Here is a 21,555-nt window from a genome sequence, read left to right on the forward strand (position 1 = left end):
GAGACATTGTTGCTGATATTGTCCAAAAATTAGAGCTTATATGTCTTTCACTCTAACGAAAAACGCATGGCACAATCTTTATCATCGATCCGAGTTCGAATTTTGGTGGATGAAATTATAACACGTATATATCTGTTCGTATAAAGGGTACATATACGCTTTAGTTATTTGAAAGGGATAGGCATTAATATCTCAAACATATAACGAAATATATCTACGGACAATTTACGATAATTTAGAGATAGATTTATCCTTTTTTCCTTTTAATTATAATATTGGATATTAGGTATTGTGTAATCTCCAAATTATACACTTGTCTTGTACTTACTCTATTAAACTCCCTATCACGTACCATTGTCCCCTAACCTCTAGGGTCCCCCAACCACTATTTTCTATTAAAAACAAAATTACGCTCCCCTCGAAAAATAAGAGATCGGAATATATCGAGTTATCATATTAAAATTAAAATTTTTACTAATACAAATTTAATATAGTATAAGATTTGATATATATAGAGAGAGAATATTATAATTTTGATTAAACAAAATTAATATTATTATATGATAAGATAAATAGACAATATATGTAGGGGCAGATCTACATAAAGTTCGGCAGATGCTTGAGTATCCATTAACCTTGTCTCGATATATATATATATATAAGTAACATAGAGCACCTAATGAATAAATGATTTGAATGTTGATTCTTCAGGGGGTGCATAAGCCTCTTTTAGTATTATTGACCCGGATTCGATATGGAGATTAATAGGAATCAGGGGCGTAGCTACCCTTTCGATAGGACACCCTTGGTCAGAAAATTACATTGTATTTATAAGAAAAATAATAATTTAAATGGGTTAAATAAAATATTTTGGACACCTTGAAAAACAATAAAAATTTTCTAGCTTAGTGGTTTCAGTCGTTCAACTCTTACTAAATTCTTTGCAACTTGCCCGGTTCGATTCCAGTTAAATGACTTATTTTTTTCTTTCATTAAAAAATTAAAAGAATTATTTAGTTTAAATTTAATAAGAAAATTCTATTTATTTATTCCATTAAGCTACTAGAAGTGAAATACTTTATATAAATTCTCTTTTAATATAACTCGTGTGATTCGATTATTTAGTTTTCATTTCTCGTTGTTAGTCATCAGAGGTTTGTGTAATGTTGAAGCATAAAAGTGATTTCACTCTAAATTGAAATCTCTCTCTTTTTCTTTGTTTTTTCACTTCCTATCAGATAAACATGAACATTAAAGCTAAATATTATGTAATTTGATATTAAAAAATTTAGGTACAGTTTAATTAAAAAAAGTAATTATTAATGTTATGTAGTTTTTACAAAATTTAAGTACACCCATTCTTTAAATTATTTTTATGAGCTATGAGATTTTTGGACATCTTATATACAATTTCTGCTTACGCCATTGACAGATATTTATATAAAATTAACATAGAACACTCAACAAATAAATAATTTAACTAATTTGTTGGATTTTGAATCGATGCACAAAGCTATTTTCGTATTATTGAGTCCGAATTCGAATCTTACGGATACATGCATAGTAGCAGCAACAATATTTACATGATAGTGGCAATAATAAGGCTTGCTATATTATTATATTAGTACTACTATCAGATATATAAAATAGTATTATATAAATACTGCAAATTGCATTATATATGATGTCATTTTGTATCTAACAAAGGATTGGCCAATATTAGCTATTTGGTCATAGATTTTAAGGTTAAAAATTGGATTCTAATTTAAATTTGTGTTGGATCATATATTTTACTTGAAAAAAATAATTAAAATCGTAATTGAAAGTCCCAAAAATTCAAAAAACAAGGTTATGAGAGCTAATTTCTGAAAACTTCAAAAATATTTGAAGAAAATTGTTCTGTCAATAAATTTATGCATTTATGCATGAAGTAAATTTTCAAAATTTATGATTAAACGCTAATTAAGACTTTAGATAATTTTACATGTATAAAATGTTAACATGATAAGTCTTAATTCTTTGTCATAAATGTAGATACAAGTCGAGGTTAAACTAACTATAACTATTGATTTATCATATCGCAAAATACAGAACAAACTTGATCCATAAATAATTAAAAGACAATCCAATTATAAGTTTTATAAGCAAATATTTATAAACGACGTAAAAAAATTATCAGTACCCATTATATAAAAAAAAAAGCTGGTCATACCGCGTTTTAAAATATTTCAACATGTTATAAAGTTATTATATTTATTTAATAAATACAATTTTAAATTACACGTGATATCTATATCGATAAAGATAATCTATATTTCCTAAAATTTATCGAGATACGTATAAATTGACTCGGACATAAAAAAAAAAACCCCCCTTTTTCTATTTATTCCCTTTGTTCCCTACTTCCCCGCACCCTTATACGACAAACCTTATTTTTCTCTTTTCCACTATATTTTTACACATTCAAAATCACCATTAATTTATTTTATTGGATACATTAAATCAACAAATTCATCAATTTTTTTTTTATAATTCACATAAAAAAAAATTAATTCTCCAGCTTTTTCGGAGAGGGGTAATTTATTTCCATTTTGAAGATCTAATAAATCTTCTTCCCCCACTCCGAAAATATCATCATCCTTATGAAATCGAATTTTTTCGAAAAAAATTAAAATTAAAAATTTTAAAAAAAAAAATTAATTAAAATTAGGGCATGACGAGACCAATAATCATACCTTCGCCTCCGTTACTGTCTCTGGATAAACGGCAGCCGCTATTATCGAGTAACGATTCATCGCGCGGCGTCGTACGCGGTAGCAGCAGCAGCAGCGGCGGTGGGAGTGTTGTTCGGAGAGCGCGATTAGCGGAGGTCGCCGGCGGTACGACGGCGGAATGTGCGGCGGTGGCGTGTTGTTGTCCTTGCGGGATAGCGAATTTGTTGGTTCTAGCGGTGTATAAGGTTCCGGCTGGACTTTGTAGAAAGGCTTTGAGGAAAAATCGCCGGGATCGGTTGATGAAAAAGGGGCTTTTGCCGGCGACGGGAAGTGGACATTGTAGCTGTGATGAAATGGAGCTTCATGCTTACCAGATTTCTAGTCCGATTGCGATGGTCGGCGCCGGCGCCGGAAACCTAGCAACCGATAAGGATGCTTTGGAGCTGGAGAAGGAAATGTGGGATAAGTTTTACGGTACTGGGTTCTGGAGGAGCCCATCTCAACGAAGTGAAATGTAACGGTAATTTATACGCATCTCGATTAATTTATAAAATAAGTTAATTCTATATATCAAAAATCAAAATTAGACTTTCAATTTATCATAATAATAATAGAGCGTTAAATAGTCACTCATTATGCTATTATCGAACTAAATTTATGATGAATTTTGGAAAATAAAGTGAAAACGCAACATCCTTTATCCATTACTTCGAAATCTTTCGTAAATTCATATCAATTCCTCTTTGTAGCTCGTAAAATGAATTAATTTCATAAATTCAATAATATTTGGTATTTCATCATACTTGTTTTAGGTAATTTTTTAAATTTATAAATATTATTTATCTTGTAAAATTAATCGAGGTATAATTTCCGATTATTATGATTATAATCAATTGTGTATGTTTGTTGTAATTTTCAGGCTTGGGATGAATTAATGTGTATAGGTGGTTGAATGAAGAGGGAGAAGTTGTTCTATTTTTTTTAAAAAAAAATCTTGTAAACTCTCTTTGTAATTACAAACTCTTGTATCCACCAAGCAATCCTTGTATTATATTCTTCAATTTCTTTGTCATATTCTCATTTCAAGAATCGAAATCAAGTATATTGTTCAATTCCAATTTTGTTTTGCTTTTTTAACTATTTTGTTCCATGGGGTGTTTGGCTATGTAAATAAACATAGAAAAAATTACTTTACATTAAATTTTCACATTAGAGTTGTGTTTGATTATATCTTTTACGATAAGTATAATTTTTATGGTTAAGCGGATCTTAAATTTTTGATTATACGTGAATCTTTTCGAAGGAAAGAAGTATTGAGTTAATTTTACAAAGTACATAATTTTAAATAGGAATGATCAATAAACTTGAAGAAGATGAGAATGACATTAACTTGTCAAGTAACTAATGTCCCAAAATTCATAAAATTTAAATCTTGTTAGTATTACTATTGAAATTTAAGACGATTTGAAGAAAGAGGATTACACTATGAAATGAAGGAGAAAACCATATTTTGTTTTGCTAAATTATATAGTATTTAAAATTTACCGATTCGATTTATATATGCACAAAAAAATGTTCCTAGTTACAGTAACATGGTGATTATTGAGTGTGATTTCATGAGTGGAGTTTGGTAAGATGGTATATGTACAATAAACCTTATTCCTATTTTGTGCCTATTTTGTGCGGATAAAAAAATTATTTTGGGAAAATGCATAAGTATCCCTTTAGACTATGACCGAAATTTCAGATACATACCTTAACTAAACTAAGTTTCTATTATCTCCTTCGACTTATTTTTTTTTTGTATTTATACACCTTTAGTCTTATGTGGCACACCCTTCCACGCAATTGAGATGTGTGGGAGATACTTGGATGTCACGTAAGCCAAAAAGGTGTACAAAATTACTAAAACAAAAGTTCAAAGGGATAATAAAACCTTAATTTAATTAAAATATGTCTCTGAAATTTTCGATCATAGTCTAAAGATATACTTATATATTTTTCCAATTGTTTGTTAAAAAACCTTCAGCTTAAAAATTTACCCATTGTTGAAATATTTTGTTTTAAATTCAAATTCTAATGAAATTTGAAAATATTTAAGACAAAAAAATATTGATTTTTAAATAAAATGAGAAAATAATTTTGAAAGTAAAAATAAATAATATATATGGTCAACAAGACCTAATTAAGACTTAATCTCACTCCTTTTATAGTTTTTTTTTCTTTTAATCAAACAACCACTATGTTTGGTGTGGTAGTAGTGTAATCATAACTCTTTGAGTACAAAAGCAACACCTTGCTTTCCTACCAACATAATATAATTTTATTTATTCATCGATTATACGGCGAATAATAATTATCATCTTCAGCTACAACTTACTAACCATCATTATTATAACTCACTTACTATAATCAGTTATTACTAGCATAATTCACCAGTCATCGTCACCGCGTTATATATTGTCAATCACCTTCTTTATTCATCACCATATTATATATCACCAATCACTTTGATGACAGTCATACTTCTACCTATTCTTATACTAAATGGTCCATATCCTCCAAATTAAAGAAAACTCCAATGCTTTAAACCTATCCTTTTCATTAGAAAAATGATAAATGACAAAATATAATTAAATCTAGTAAACCTATGATGATAAAATACTGTTCTTTTCCACTAAAAAAAAAAAAGTACAATAATTGTATTTGAGGGTCCAAACCTGTTGTTTGTCATCAGTCCCTATCAATACTTGCACATATTGCAACTCCAGGTGACTTTCAGAATCTATTAACTTTTACTAAGATTTTTTTGCCCCACCCCCACCCAAAAAGAAAAAAAATCCCACTTGAGATTGGACACCACCAACTCGACTCTATACTGAACTAATTTATATTTACGTCAAGTAAAAATCTATTAACAAATAAACATATACTTTTTACCGTTTCAAACTTGATATGTACTTTTAATTAAGGCGGTAATACATAAATATGATCCTTAACTTGATTTCAGCAGATAAATATGTTCTTCAATTTTGAGTGTGCACAAGTAGACACTTAAACTTGTATAAAATTAAACAAGTAAATACACGTATCCCACATGACATAATACACGTAGGACGCCACGTAAGAAACAAAATTGCAATGTCGGGTGCCATGTAGGATAAATATGTTTATTTGTTCAACTTTATATAAGTTTAAGTGTCTACTTGTTTACACTCGGAATTAAAGATCATAGTTGTCAACTGACGTCAAGTTAACGGTCATGTTTATGTATAATCATGATAGGAAGGAGGTAAAGGAGCATGCATTATGGCCTATGGGGTTTGAATGAATTTTCGTGGATAGAAAATTATAATGTATATTAAAACGGATTTAGAGTATTACCTGAAGTTTATTTGAACTCAACAAGTTTATTTTTAATTTGCAGTATTCATATTAAAATAATTTATCAAATATTTATAAAAACTTAGATTTTAAATTTAGTTATTATTATAATATATTAACTATTATTATAGAAACTTACAAACTTACAAAATTTTAAATGTTAAATCCGTCTTTAAATATAAATTAGATGAATAATTTTGTATGTGGTATATAATAAATGAATATTAAAATTCAGATATCATCATTGAACACACTCATTAATGAAACTAATTATTAATTCTATCTGTATTCAAATGGCTTTAATCAACAAGTGTTCATTTCAACTCATTAATCACATGGATGTACATACAAAATGACTTGGAAATGACACTACAATAAAAAAAATTTAAAGGGTGTTCAAAAATAGCAACTTATTATATTTAAGGTTGTCTAAAATAAATTATTTAATCATTTTGTATATCATTTTATTTGTATGAATGTTAATTTTTTTTTCTGACGAAGGGTGTCCAATTGAACACCCCTAATAGTATGTGGCTACGCCACTGGGTGGGGCTTGGAGATAGGTTGGTACTGATCGTATACTAATCTCAAGATAAAATATAAAAATTATTATATTTTATATTTAGTTAAGAGTACCGGTTAATCCTTGAATTATTTATATTATTACGATTGAATATGAGATATTATGTCCATAAGATTATGTTACTATGTTTATCTTGTTTGATGTTTCTCATAACAAACAACCTCATAGAATAATACATATCTAAATAAGATATTTTTTTTAAAAAATAAATAAAAATGAAAAATACATATTATTTAATCAAAGTTAAGAATAAAATTATATACGTGATTTATTTATTTTTTGTTTGAAATAAAATAAAATATTTTATAAAAATTCTATGTATATCATTAAAAGTTGGAATTGATCAATTATCTTAATAGGTGTAGATTTTCTCAAAGAATGTGGATTTTCTTGCTGAAAATCTTTGTCATAAATTATTTTTCTTCAGCAACTATATACTAAAACTAATTAATTATTGATGTCTTTCTCTATAATACTATTTGATTGAGGAAGTTACTAAGTATTCAATTATTCATCCTTCATGTCTTTGTATAGAGTAAAATCATCAAATATTTAGATTAATAATTTTTTTTGATTTTTTTATTTGACATCTAATATTCATTCTGGGATCTAACTAATTTAAATTTGTATTGAGAGGTGAAGTATTATATATCAAAAATGGTTTTATGTGGCTCATTTTGATGCTAATCATTTAATTTTACTGGCTCGAACCATTAATATGCAGCTCAAATTCATTAAAGAAATAAGGAATTTTAAAGATTTTAAAAAGTAATATGGGATAATAGAAATAAGTGAAACAAAAGGTGTGTATTTCTATAATTTGTCTTTTAATAATTATACCATATATTTTACAAAATTAAATTAGACACACAAATCCTTTAAATATGATATTGAATAACTATCTCAAAAACTAATCTCCTTAATTAACAGGATATTTGTTATGTTATTGCAATGCATCTGACTACATTCACATGTATCTAATCTACATATATACATTGTGTTTGATGTATTTACATTGTTAGTTATGTATATGTAAATACAGGGAATGAACATTAGTTTTTATGTATATTGTGTTTGTTTGAGATGCATTTTTTATTTAAATATTGGTAGAAGTATGAAATTTACAGCTTGAATTAAAAGGACCATATTGGAATTTCTGAAGAAAAAAAAGTTACTTTGTTATTGCTCGAAACTTCGAAAATTAGAATCTAAACTTGTGAGATTTATGTAGTTAATTTGCTCTATTTTAAACTTATTCATCAAACTATTTCCTTTTGGATGAAAAGCCCATTAGAGGGCCCAATATATATGTGGGTAATTCAGTGTAAAACAGATTTTTATAGGCCTAACTTTGAGGCCCAAGACTTGTAGAGGTATACTTTTTTAGAGATTTTTTCACAAATAGTAAACTAATGGACTTAATAAAACGCTAAATATAGTTTTCGATTGTTGTGTTTCATAGCTATAGTTTCTTTTGCTATGAAAGTAGCGACTGTATATTTTTACCATTTTGTATATTTCGCTTGTGACAAATAGGGTAAGTATATAAAATTATGTATTTATATATTAAAAAAAAATTCAGAACTTTGTTTATATACTTTTTTCACTTATCAATATACAAACAAGGTAATTCATCATTAATTCATAAATCGAATATAAATAGATAGAATAAATATATACAAAATTCTGAATCTATACAATCCAAAATCGAATTCTTTAAATTCTAAATTTATACAAATCGCAAATCATATTAATCAGGCGAATGAAACAAATTAGGCTAAAAACAAGATATGAAAAAACTATATGTGTGAATTAGAATTTCCCTAAACAATAATTATATCATTTAATATGGTTTAAACTTTAAATTAGCTACTCTGCACAATTTTTCTTATTTTTAGTTCCATCTGTTATTTAATTTTTATTTTTTTATTACTTGTGAATTCAAAACACATAAATCTCAATGAATGAAAAATCAACACTTACCGACTAAAAGATAATATTTTTTTTATTTCATTTCATATAATGATAAGAACATCGAAATGAAAAATATTGAAACCATAGATATTTTTTTTTATTTCATTTCATATAATATTTCATTTCATATAATTGGTCAAACATCGAAAATTTTACTTCCTCCTCTGAAGGAGTCAAATCACTTCCAAGGATTTCAAATAGAGAAACACCAAATGTTCAACAAGTTTCTCATGTGCGCTTCATTTTGCTTTCCACCACGACTAAATTTTACTTTGAGAAACTAAGAAAATGTGAAGTAGAATATTGATATCACAAGCGTATTTATAATGTTAAAAAGCTACATTATTGGTAAAAATAAAGCCATGTACAATAAAAATAGTACAATATCTTTAATTCCTTTTTACTTGTTTCAAGTTGTGAAAAAATTATAATTTAGTGCATTTTCGCGTCTAGATCCTTTGTATAAATTATTTGGCCCTAAATCTTTTAGCTTCATATTTTTAATTAATTGGTCAACTTTCTCCCATTAAATATATAGGAAAATAAGTTCTTTTAAAAGTCAAAATATTTTAGAAATTATTTTGACTTTTATTTTGTCATTTTAAGCAAAATATTCTAATAGATATTATATATATTTAACATATAATTATAAGTAATAATTATGTCAGTCTTACTAATTTGAAAAAATCAATTTATATTCAAAACAAAAATATTTTAGAAATCATTTTGACTTTTATTTTGTCGTTTTAAGCAAAATATTCTAATAGATATTATATATATTTAACATACAATTATAAGTAATAATTATGTCAGTTTTACTAATTTGAAAAATCAATTTATATTCAATATTGTTTCATCTTGTCAAATTAATGTCATTCACTACTTAATTACTGATAAGTTCATTATTATGTACTACAAGAAAACTAATAAATTTAATTGATCGAGTGTTTGCGATATTTATCTAAAGGACTAAGGTATAAAGTCAATTTTAATATAAATTTTCCTTGTTCTTTTAGGGGTACACTTATATACTAAATTTCTCTAATCCACCTTTAAATTTATAGATTGACACAAAAGAAACATATTATCTCCATCAAAATATTTTCTTTTCGATGGAAAGCCCATTAGAAGGCCTAATATATATATATATATATATATATATATATATATATATATATATATATATATATATATATATATATATATATATATATTACTGATTTTAGTAATATTTTTAATTTATTATCACTTATAGCAAAACTATGTTAAATCTGTAATATGAATTAAAGGTGAATTATGTATGCAATATATATGAATTATAATTGTTTTTTGAAATATATTATGCTTGTTTGGTAAAAATTTGACATATTGTATTATAAGTGTATTAAAATGTGTGATAAATATATTATCCATCGTTAAAACCTGTATTATATGTGAATAATAAATTGTTCTTTGTAATATGTATTAAACTTATATTATAAATAAATTAAAAGTGATCATGTGAAAAAAATGTTATTGCTATAAATGATAAATATTTTTTTATTATGGTATATTTATGTAAGTTTTCCATAAATATATGTGGATAATTCAGTGTTGGGCCAACTTTTAAGCCCAGGACTTGTTAAGATATAATCTTAAAGAGAAATTTAATAAAATTCTAGAAATATTGTTTCAATAATTATATTTAATAGCTATAATTTTTTTTGATATGGAGATTGTGATTGTGTATTTTTATCCGTTTGCATATTTTGCTTGCGAATATATAATTAGGATAAATATATAAAATTTTTGTATTTATATATTTCAGAATTTTTTCAGAACTTTGTTTGTATGTATTATTTGTCACTATACAAACATGGTAATTCATTATGAATGCATTAATCATATACAAATGGATAGGGTCAATATATTTTAAAAATCTGAATTTATACAATCAAAAATCAAATTTTATAAATTAATGAATGAATACAAATCGACGAATTATACTAGCCAGGCGAATTATACAATACAAGAAAAAAAACAATACAAAAGAAAAGATATACCTTTTTAAAATTTCATTTCATATAATGATAAACATACTGAAATAAAAATTATTGAAATCAGAAATATGATTAGCAAGACCTAGTGTCACAAGTTGATACTATGAGAAGATAGAATGTATATTTTTTCATTTAAATTTTTTTTTAATTAAAACAAATATATAGCGGAAGAAGTTATACTGAAAATAATGAATAAGTGATCACTATAACAAAAGTAAATAATACGATCACAAAAGTAAATGAAACAACTAATAGTATTAAAATCTAAAAATTCTAAGACAGTATTTATAACAATACTTGTAGATGAATTAGAAAATGTACAACTACTTACTATTATTTTACCTTAATTCCTGACTTTCATATCTTTCTATCAAGAGTTATGTCGTCAATAAGTCAAAAATATGTCATGTTTGTTTAATTCACCTCCCCGAGACTTCTTTCATTTTCTCTTTACCTCTCCTAATACCCACTATAGTCAATTTCTCGCACTTAATCACTAGGGCAATTGTGCATCTTCTCTTCACACGTTTGAGCCATCTCAGTCTCACCTCCCTCATTTTGTCAATTATAAAGGTCACTCCCACCTTCTTCCGAACTTCATTTCTAATATTTTCTCTCCTAATATGTCACACATTTATTTCAAACATGCGCTATTTTCATCTTTTGGATATGCAAGTTCTTGACTACAAACAAACACTCTCGCACCATTCAACACAATAGATCTGACTAACCACTTTATTAAATTTGATGACACTTTCTTATTACCCTAGACACTAAATTCGAATTTGTATTTTATCTACTCCGCTCCTATTTACATGGCTAATTCGTATTATTTTCTTTATCTCTTCCTTGACTTCTATCCCCCTATAAAAATAAAAAATAAAAAAAATAAACAGAGCATACAAATTTTTCTTTCCATATGAATATTTCAGATGTAATTCGTGTTCTACCTTTTTTCCTTTTAAGCTAATCTATTGTCTTCTCTTTCAAAGTAGTTAAAAGCTGATTATCTAATACGATCCTAACACCTAACTAACTTTTTTTTATAAATAAAAATTTAACAACCTCTAAATAATTAATGTGTTATTCTTACGTATGGATATAATAATCTCTTAACAATACTATCATCTAACTAATTATTATAAAATATCAAAACCAAAATTATACTTTCTTTTTTTAAAAAAATAATCTTGTTATTTTTCTTAATATTTTTTTTTTAATGGTAGTATGGAAAAAGCAAATTAAAGGTAGTAAAAGCTAAACGTGACCTCCAATTTCACTATATAAAATATTCCTCTCTTTGTCTCTGTCTTCTCGAATTTCTAGGTTCCTGAAAGGGGCCTTATCGGTTCAACAAATTAATTTTCTTCTTCACCCAATTTCCGGAGCCTTTTTCTAAATTCATATCAGGTAAAAATAAAAAATTCACAATTTTGCGAAATGCTACGTGAAATTCTATGTATTTTGTTCGAAATTTGATTTTTTTGAATTGCTAATTTTGGTGTTTTGAGGGTATTTTTTAGGATATGGAATGTAATAAGGTGAGATTTTAGATTGTTTATGTGTAAAGTTTGAATCTTTATTGAGATTAATGTTGTTTGGGGAAACTAAAGATTCCTAAATTTTTTTGTTTGTGTGTGTATTTGTAGAATTAAAATATGTATATGGTGTTAGTGTTGGATTAAGAAATTGCCCATGTTTGTTGAAAGTATTAATATGGGTGATCTCTTGTTGGGAAAAGAGATGAGAAATTTGCAGTTCTTTGGTTACTTTTTTTTTCTAGTCTGGGATCTGTTTTTACAAATTTTTAGCTTTTAGAGGAGGCTAGTTTGTGTTATGAGATCTGAAATTGGGCTTGTTATTGGGGATTTGTTAGGTTTGTAAGGTTTTTGGGAATGGATGAGGTCAAGAAATCAGAGGGTCATATGACATCCCCTGCAGCTTTTGTGGAAGGAGGAATTCAGGATGCATGTGATGATGCTTGCAGCATTTGTCTCGAGGCTTTCTGCGAAAGCGATCCTCCCTCGGTGAATGCTAAAGACTGCCTGTAGTTAAATGTTTGATATTTGTAATGTTATGTACTCTATTACCATAGTGACTTTGATAGTGTGTATATATCTGTTTTTTTCTTCTGTAGGTAACTAGCTGCAAGCATGAGTTTCATCTCCAGTGCGTCCTGGAATGGTATGTATCTTTAAAAATCCTGTCTTTACTATCTTTGTTGATTTTGAGGATATCAATTTGCTATTCTAATTTTTGTTAGGCAAGTAAATATTAGTGAGGTATTTAAGATCAGCTGACCTAGAGAGGGCAACAATTGAATTAGATTGCTATTGTGTATTTTGCTCTTTTTTCCTTTTGTGTGTGTGTGTGGGTGGGGGGGGGGGGGATGATGTTTGTAACAAAATATGAGATTGAATAGCAAATAAAAAGGTGAGAAAGTTGTTGCTTTAACTAGTCGCAAGATGATCCAGGGAAAGTAGATCGTATTTGAGCAAATTATCTGTCACAACTTTGAAAATCAATGTTACCTAACGAGGGATAAGTGTATAATGTACACACACACCTATTGGTCCTATTGCAAGGTACTGGAGAAGAAGAGAAATCTGTTAAAAGAATTGAAGTGATGTTATGATTCTATTGCTATGGACTTGAGTCCCACACTTGTTTGATTGGGAGTGACATGGGGCTTATATAGCCTTGGGCTCTCCCACCGCAGTAGCTGCTTTTGGGGTGTGGTTATCCTTGGGTTGTATCAAGTGGTCTTTGAAAGGTGATTGGTGGAACTTGACATAAGTGAGTCTATTGGTGGTTGTTATTGTTTCTTTTTTGGGTCAAAAGGGTGGTTGTTATTGCCGTTGGCATATGGAACTGGCTCTTTTTTTTTCTTCCCTTTCCAACCATCTTTTAGTACTACCTCCATTTCAAAAAGGATGACCTAGTTTGACTTGGAACGGAGTGTAAGAAAAGAAAGAAGACTTCTTAATCTTGTGATTCTAAATTATAGCTATGTCAAATATACCAAAATGCCCTTTAATCTTGTGTTTTTAAACATGCCACGTGAAAAGTTAAAGTTAAAGTGTTGCCAAAAAAGGAAAGGGGTCATTCTTTTTTAAACAAACTAAAAAGGAAATAGGGACATTCTTTTTGAAATGGAGGGAGTAGTAGTTACTCAATGCTGTATATTCTTTATCACATAGTTTTTTGGACCATTTTTGTTTAGCATATTGCTTGCTTTCAGAAAACCAAATAGTTGAAGTGCAAGCAAGTTGGCCGTGATACTGCCTTTATGAGAAAGAAAATGAAAAGAACTACTACTACTATCTCTTGATCTCAAGATAGTTAGAGTCGGCTATATATTGAATACCAAGGCTCCCACAAAGATTGCTTGCTTCCTTCACATGTGCCGCAGGCGATCCAGTTTCACCAGGTAAGGAAACTGGGATGTGTAGTTGATGTTGCACGGGCAAAAAACATAGAGAGGATTAAACCATTTACTTCAATACTGTGAGTTTGCAGAGCTTTATGTATTCTTAGTTCCACATCGCTTGGGTTTTAACAAACACATAAAGGAAATGCTAGCGACATTGAGATTAGACAGGGTAAAGAGCAACAGAAGGCATGCTGATAGCTCTTTTGAGTGCTTTTTGGATGTATTGTAGTAAGGAACAAAAGGTTTGACGGAGTGGAGAAACAAGCACGAGGCATATAGAGTTCAGTATTATTCTGTATTAAGCGGTCCTACTTGAACAGCCATTTGGATAGACTTATTGGAAGTCAATGTTGAGCTTTTGTATTACTTGTTACCATATTGGTAGGGATTAATTAATTACCTCTTCAGTTTATCAAATATAATGAAAGACCTAAAAATCATTGCCAATAAATGAAATTGGTAGTTGTGTTTATAAAAATGCATCGTATACCGTGCGTGAAATTATGTGTCTCAAAAGTTATTTCCCCCCCTCCGAATAATCCTTTATTTTGGGTGGGGTTGTTTGATGGGCGTGGCTTATAGACTGGATGTTAGTTCTGGAACATGAGAAATAAATGATTTAGGGACTATACTAGTCATGATGAACATTGAAGTAAACAGTCTAATTAGTTTAATTTTTTTGTTAAAACAGGTGTCAGAGAAGTTCTAATTGTCCTATGTGTTGGCAGTCCATAAGTCTGAAAGATCAGATGAGGTTTCTTTGGCTTCATTTATTTCAGTTCATAATTTTTATGATCATGATTCACTGGTACAGCCGTTACTTGACATCAGTTGACTTCCCTCTTTCAGTCAAGAATTGTTTGAGGCTGTGGAACAAGAAAGGAATTTTAGAGTTAATGCAGAAAGAAATGCTACAGTATTTCAGTTTCCTGCACTGGGAGATTTTGAACTACAGCATGTGTGTGGCTGCCTTAAAGGATAAGCATTTTCTTTTTTCATCTGATTTCTGAGTTTCACAAGCTAGCATGTTCTGTTTACCTCTATTTATTCTTCATTCATGGCACTCCAGTTACCTGTGGATATTGATGATCCTGAACTTGAAGAGCGCATTCTTCAGCATTTGGCTGTTGCTGCTTCAATGGGAAGAGCTCACCATGCGGGTCGAAGGGAGGGCTCAAGAAATCGTTCATCCACCAATAACCGTCCACAACTTTTAGTATTTCCAACTCATCATAATTCATCTCCTACCGCTTCTGTTTCACCTTATCCTACTGGATCACTTTCTGATCCTGCTGCAATCACAACAGTTGATTCCCCTCTTCCCATTAGCTCCGGTAGCAGTGATTCACCACGACAGATGCCTTACCTTCCTTCAGTTCAAAGTGATCAACTTTCTGCTTTATCATCTGGTTCCGTTCTAACGCCTGCCACAGCACAAGGACTATCTAGTGGTGATAGGTAGTTATGGTTTTCAACGTCCTTCCAATTTTATGCACACCTGGGTTTTATCTTAAATTGGTTTATGATGGGTTGGATTGGAAACTCATGCAGATTTCTTAAATCAGCTCTCATTTGTTTTTGGGTTTTCTGTCTTTCTAGAAGCTCTTCTAGTTCATCCTTTACACCAATCCATAGGAGAGCTGGACCATCAGAGTTGCAGTCATTTTCAGAGTCCTGGAGATCTCGATTTAGTTCTATGTCAATGAAGTATGAATGACTTCACTCAATTACTTTTATTCTTAATATTAGCAGTTGTACTTATTTTATATTTTTTTGGGGTCATCTTAAGCCTGGTGCGTGTTATATATGTTCTTGTGCTCCAGATATAAAGAATCGATCTCAAAGAATACACGAGAGTGGAAGGAGAGATTGTTTTCTCGAAGTTCTTCAATGCCGGATGCTGGTCCTGTTAGGAGAGAGTCAAATGTTGGAATTGCTAGTCTATCTCACCTGATGGAACATCTGGAAACTCGAGAAAATAGTAGAGCTGGCTCTGTTTCAGCAGTTACTAATATAGTGGATTCTTCACACACACTCCAAAGAGACCATGGTAATATGGGTACTCATATTGGAAATGGATTGAACAGAAACTCAACAGCTTCTGCTGCAAGTTCAGCTCAGAATTAAGTGTTCTATTTAAGCATTTACCTGGCATCTGTCCTCAGCATTTCATCTTTGAATGTAAGTCATGCCGCCTGTAAAGGGAAGTTTCCTTTTTTTTCTTCAGTGAATTTTTGTTTTGCGGTTCTCCTTGTTTGTAGCCTTAAAGGATTGCTGTTGCATTATCAAATTTGGGGATGTTACAATGGGGTTATCATCATTGTCTATTGTTGATCTCACTGAATAAAAGGTCAAGAAGCATAATCATACACTTCCCTTGTTTGAATGAAAAAGCCCTGTTGATACTTACTTTTAAATAGAGACCAATTAAGTGAAGCAATCCCATTTGATTCTAGAAGTTATGTAATATTTATTTTTTCAAAATGGATCATAATTTCTTTCCTCAGAATGTATGATGAATGGAAACTAGATTGGACTGACATACAGAAACTTTGTTTTGTTTGAACATTCATCTTGTTTTAAAAAGACAACCCAAATAGTTTAACCAATGACAGTTTGTTATTAATAACTAAGTAGTGGTTGCATAATTAATTAATTAGTCCCTGATTATTAGTTTGGCAGCTATAACTCTTCATAAAATGTTGTAGAAATTCAAATCTGAAAAACATGTGAGGTCTATTGCCTCTATCTTGCCAAAAGGGACTTAACAATACTACAGATTAGGGGGTCACAACTTCTGCAAATGGGAGGTTTCCGAGTTTCAAAGATTGTTGGCCCTACTCTCTAAGCAAGTTATAGCGGGTTGATTAACCCGATGCTTTGTGGTGGTGGGGTTTGGGGTGATTGGTATGTTCTCAATTAAGTCTTTTCATGAGAAACTTTTGGGTAGGAAGAGGAAGCTTTCCCTTGTAACGCAATATGATTGCTTAAGGTGTTGGCGAAGGTGTGTTTTTTCACTTGGCTAGCTACTAGAGGGGTGATCTGTTGGCGGAAAATCTCAGAAAGCGGAAGGTTGTCTGTGTCAGCTGGTGTTATATGTGTACGTAGGCGGGAGAGACAGGGATCTTCTTCTTCTTCTTCTTCTTCTTCTGCTTCAGTGTGGTCTTTCCATGAGGTTATGGTGGAATATGTTAGGTGGTTTGGTACTTCTTGGGCTACGCCAAGAACTCTGAAACTGAAAGAATCGTTGTTCAGTTGGACGGGCAGGAGAAAAAGGAGAAGACATAGAGCATGGAACGTAGTTCCTCTAGAATTAATATGGGTGGTGCAGAGGGAGAGAAATATGAGTGCTCTGAGGGAGTAAAGTCGAGTTTTTCTCAGTAGAACCTACAATAGTCTCTGATTTCCTTATTTTCTTTTCGTGCACCCAAGAGTTCTCAATTGTAGTGAAGATCGGGTGGAGTTCATAGAGAATCATTACATTTTGTAGTTTCTTTCCTTTTGGTATGCCCTTTCATACAGCCAAGTCTTTGACCTTGTTTACGAATGAATATACGTTTACTTGACCCTATGTTGCTCACTCTCCAAAAATGCTGTCACACCCCGTCTCAGTTCCTCAAAAGTTGCACAAGCTTTGGAGGATCCTGCAGCACCTTTGAAGAGTCCGAGCAACATAGCCTGGACCGTCCTAGGATTGCTAAGTTGCCTGTCTTTTGGTTTCTCATTTTCAGGTTATGAAACTTTGCTTGGAGGTTCAAATATGACATGCTGAGGACGAGATATATTTTCGTTCAGTCTATGGAGAGTTGAAGTAATAGCAGCTGCAACATGAATGTGATTTGCCTGTAAATTTGTTTATATATTATACGTTTTAACGCGAATCAAAATGTTGAAACGTATCACTGGAATCTGGTAGAGATCATTGTGTTGGATATTTACAAGTTCACAACTTGATAAAATTAACAGAATGATGTTTTTTTGTTTACTACATAAACTCTGTTTAGGTTTGTTTGTGTTGAATGTTGGCCAAAAATATTAGCTGCATTTTCTGCTCACTGCCTTTATTTCACATTTTGTTAGCCTTTTTCCCAGCAAACTTTATATCTAAATACTGAATAATCGAATCTACGTAAGAAAATAAGTAAGAAACGCACTTAATACTTCTAGCCTCCAAGACCAAAAGCATTAAATAAAAATTTAAAATAGGCTCCATGAAATTTATTACAAGAAAAATATACTAATTATATACACAAATAATCATAACCTAATTCTTTTCATCATACGTGGCATTGAAATTTTAAGCAAAAATGTGATTTTTTTTTCACAGAAAACAATAGAGAAGAAAGAGAAAATCTAACCATAGAGAAAATGACATATTCCTACTAAAGTTTATAAAATCATGAATAGACAGTGAACTTCCAACTGTAAAACAATTATTTTTAAGTTTTTTGAGTAGATATTTATAAAAAATTAAATATATTTATAATATTAAGTTACAACTTATAAATAATAAGAATTTCTTTTGCTAATTGATAATCCGATAAAAACACATGGTCAGTCAATATATGTAAGTTAAATTTTTTTCGAATGGGTGGGGGAGGTAGTTGAAATTCACTTTTGTTGAAATTATAACATTAAGTTTTAAAGAAAATAATCAAAAGAAATTAGCTAATGGGATTTATTAACAACCATGAATTATTTTGGAATAAAAACAAAAAGACAAGTCTTAATTTTTCTACTCTTATGACATATGAAATTGCCACTAAATAGCTCTATTAATTGCACGCATAATTATAAAATATCCATCTTAACCTCTACGATATGACATTGATAGAAAACAAATTATTTATTTATTTTTATTTTAAAAAAAATAGAAAGAAGAGTAAAAGTTGAAGAATCTTAAAGTCACATCTAAAATTTTAATTTCACTATTTTTCATGATAAATTTCACTTGTCAAATGTCAAAGTCAATAAAAAAATACTAGTAAATAATTAACGTGTGGGTTAGAAGGCTAATATCAACTCATCTTTTTTTAATTATATTTTCCCTTACTAATTACTAAAGCAATTGCTTTTATGTTATGATGTCCACCTCAAGTAATAAGTAAGATGTCATTTGCATCAATTTTTTATTTTAAATTTTTGGTTCCCAAAAATTACAATATTATAGTAGAGCATTTTTTTTCTTTTATGGTAAGTTTGCCCACTTTTCGTGTATTTTAAATTTATAATCTAATGAAATGATGAGATTGATGAAGATGTCACATATTGTATTAAACTCGGATGGATGAAATAAATTATAGATTCGTATCTGATCACTATAAACAAAAAACTGAAATTAGCTACGAACTTCATCACTAATCTATTGTTAATCTCCACGAAGCTAACAAAAGAAATTCTCTATATTGAATCAACAACTAATCTTACTAATCAATTAGCTATAGAAAATTTTTGTCCCTAACTAAATACTACTTTTTTAATGGCGGTGTCGTGTCAATAAAACATGAAAAAAGTAAGTTCTATAAAATGGTTATTAAGCTGACTAAGTTGTTAAGGGAAAGGTCATTCACGAATTCACGTGTTCAGAAGATGAAACGTAATAGAAATGAAGATGCTTAGATAAAAGTTTGACAAATTAGAAAAGACAAGATTAGAAACAAAGACATATAGAGCAGGGTGAGGAATAGCCTCCGTAGTGGCGAGATGTGGGAAACGAAGATGATATGATTCGGACAAGTCAAGAGCAAGAAAAGCACATGACCTAGTCATAAGGAGTTGCAAGAAATTGACAATGATAGGCTTAAGAGAAAGGTCGAGGTAAACCGAAAAAAAAATTCTTAACTCACTGAGAACATGAGTAACCCTCGATAAAAAAAGTATAGAGGTCGATGATTAATGCAGACAATTAATAGGTAACAAAGGGATAGAGCAGAGCTCTAATTTTATTATTATTTTATGTTTCAATTTCATTATTAATGACTTGCATTGATAAGCTAGCAAGTGCAATATTGATGTAGTACTTTTTAAAAAATTGTTTTTATAATGTCAAATTATAAACAATTTTTAAATTTCTAAATAATAAAAGAATACAACCTACTAAGAGTACAAATATAAATAGATATTTGTTACACAAAAATTAAGTCGAACCCATGATTTCAAGATCATGAGATCTCTGCATTTATTATGGGCCAGAGTTACAAACAATTATTTATATTATTATTACACTATTTTAAAGTTTAAAAGATGTTTAATCATCTAGTTCTTAAGAGAAATAAACACATACCTACCGATAAAAATAACATTACTTGATTGGTAAGTATTTTTTTCATCTGAAATTTAGATATAGATTTAGAAACTAAAGATAAATTTGTCTTGTTAAAAATGCTTTACTAATGTATGTTTATATTTAATCGAGTCTCACTATGAAAACTGAATCAAAATACGCATATATTTTACGAGAAATAACAAAACTCATGGGTATTTTATAATTTAATTTCTTTTTGGATTGAACATTTGAGTTGGACCCATAAAAATGTAGTGACATGAAAAGTAATTAATTTAAAATCAAATTAAAGCATAATAATTCTCTCTTTGCCGTCCAAAATACCATTCATAAAAAGAAGATTAAAGAAGACAAAAGTTCTCCTAATCCACAAATTTGGATAATCTTTTCTTATTCATTAAATTAAAATTAAATATACTTAATGGTTTCCAATAGAGATTAAAAAGTCATCTTAAAATTCTTTTGTAGGTCTAGTGCATTGTCCAAAAGATCTAATATTCAACAACTAAATAATCAAGAAATCACGTTTGAAATGACAAATATTATAGAATTTCGAAACTCGGTAAGTTTTGATTGTCGATGACAGATATAGAATTTTTACAATATGAATTACGATTTAAAAGAATGAATGCTAACACATATATTTAGGTTTTCTTTTATTTAGTTTAACGCGTGAATGTAAGATTAAACCTCAAAATATCATAGTAGCTGACAACTTGTGAGTTATGTGAAATATAATTGTCAATGACATGTTCATAATTATGATGAAAAGAATTACGATTTAAAAGAGAATCCTAACATATATATTTTATTTTGTCTTTACTTTCTTTAGCCTGTAAATATAAAGTTAAGCCTCGAAATATTATTTCTCTCGAACTCGCTAATCAATTCGCGAATTTATAATTGAATTTATCAACTGATGTGAAATATGACCACATATATCTACATATACGAAATAATTCATATGAGATCGCGTTTGAAATGACAAATATCACGTCTTAATATTACTAATTTACAATTTATCTAATTCAACCTTAATTTTTTTTAAAATACACATATATTAAATTAAAAACCTCGAAATATTAATTCTCTGGAATCCGCTAGGCCACTAATCCAAAAACTCATCATTAAATTTGACATTTAAA

At 29.5% G+C, this 21,555-nt stretch overlaps 2 protein-coding genes across 9 annotated transcripts; both read left to right on the forward strand.

Annotated features, from left to right (window-relative positions):
- Positions 1 to 985: 985 nt before the first annotated feature.
- On the forward strand, positions 986 to 3,832 carry LOC101268731 (uncharacterized). The gene is made up of 2 exons (XM_004249341.5): positions 986 to 3,234; positions 3,634 to 3,832. The coding sequence occupies exon 1, from the start codon at positions 2,714 to 2,716 to the stop codon at positions 3,230 to 3,232; it is 519 nt and encodes a 172-aa protein (XP_004249389.2). The 5' UTR covers positions 986 to 2,713; the 3' UTR covers positions 3,233 to 3,234; positions 3,634 to 3,832.
- Positions 3,833 to 11,778: 7,946 nt separating this feature from the next.
- Positions 11,779 to 18,147, forward strand: LOC101243755 (E3 ubiquitin-protein ligase RHF2A). 8 transcript variants are annotated; one of them, XM_069289720.1, is made up of 10 exons: positions 12,011 to 12,104; positions 12,571 to 12,741; positions 12,832 to 12,878; positions 13,936 to 14,124; positions 14,819 to 14,881; positions 14,977 to 15,085; positions 15,197 to 15,585; positions 15,727 to 15,834; positions 15,951 to 16,308; positions 17,859 to 18,147. In XM_069289720.1, the coding sequence occupies exons 4-9, from the start codon at positions 14,096 to 14,098 to the stop codon at positions 16,252 to 16,254; spliced, it is 1,002 nt and encodes a 333-aa protein (XP_069145821.1). In that variant the 5' UTR covers positions 12,011 to 12,104; positions 12,571 to 12,741; positions 12,832 to 12,878; positions 13,936 to 14,095; the 3' UTR covers positions 16,255 to 16,308; positions 17,859 to 18,147. The 8 variants fall into 8 exon arrangements, with proteins under 8 accessions (XP_004249390.2, XP_010312206.2, XP_019071627.2 ...); XM_069289719.1 differs by having other exon boundaries at positions 12,571 to 12,721; XM_004249342.5 differs by lacking the exon at positions 13,936 to 14,124 and having other exon boundaries at positions 11,779 to 12,104; positions 12,571 to 12,721.
- Positions 18,148 to 21,555: the final 3,408 nt, after the last annotated feature.

The sequence above is a fragment of the Solanum lycopersicum genome, chromosome 10 (genome assembly GCF_036512215.1).
Source record: "Solanum lycopersicum chromosome 10, SLM_r2.1".
Taxonomy (NCBI): domain Eukaryota; kingdom Viridiplantae; phylum Streptophyta; class Magnoliopsida; order Solanales; family Solanaceae; genus Solanum; species Solanum lycopersicum.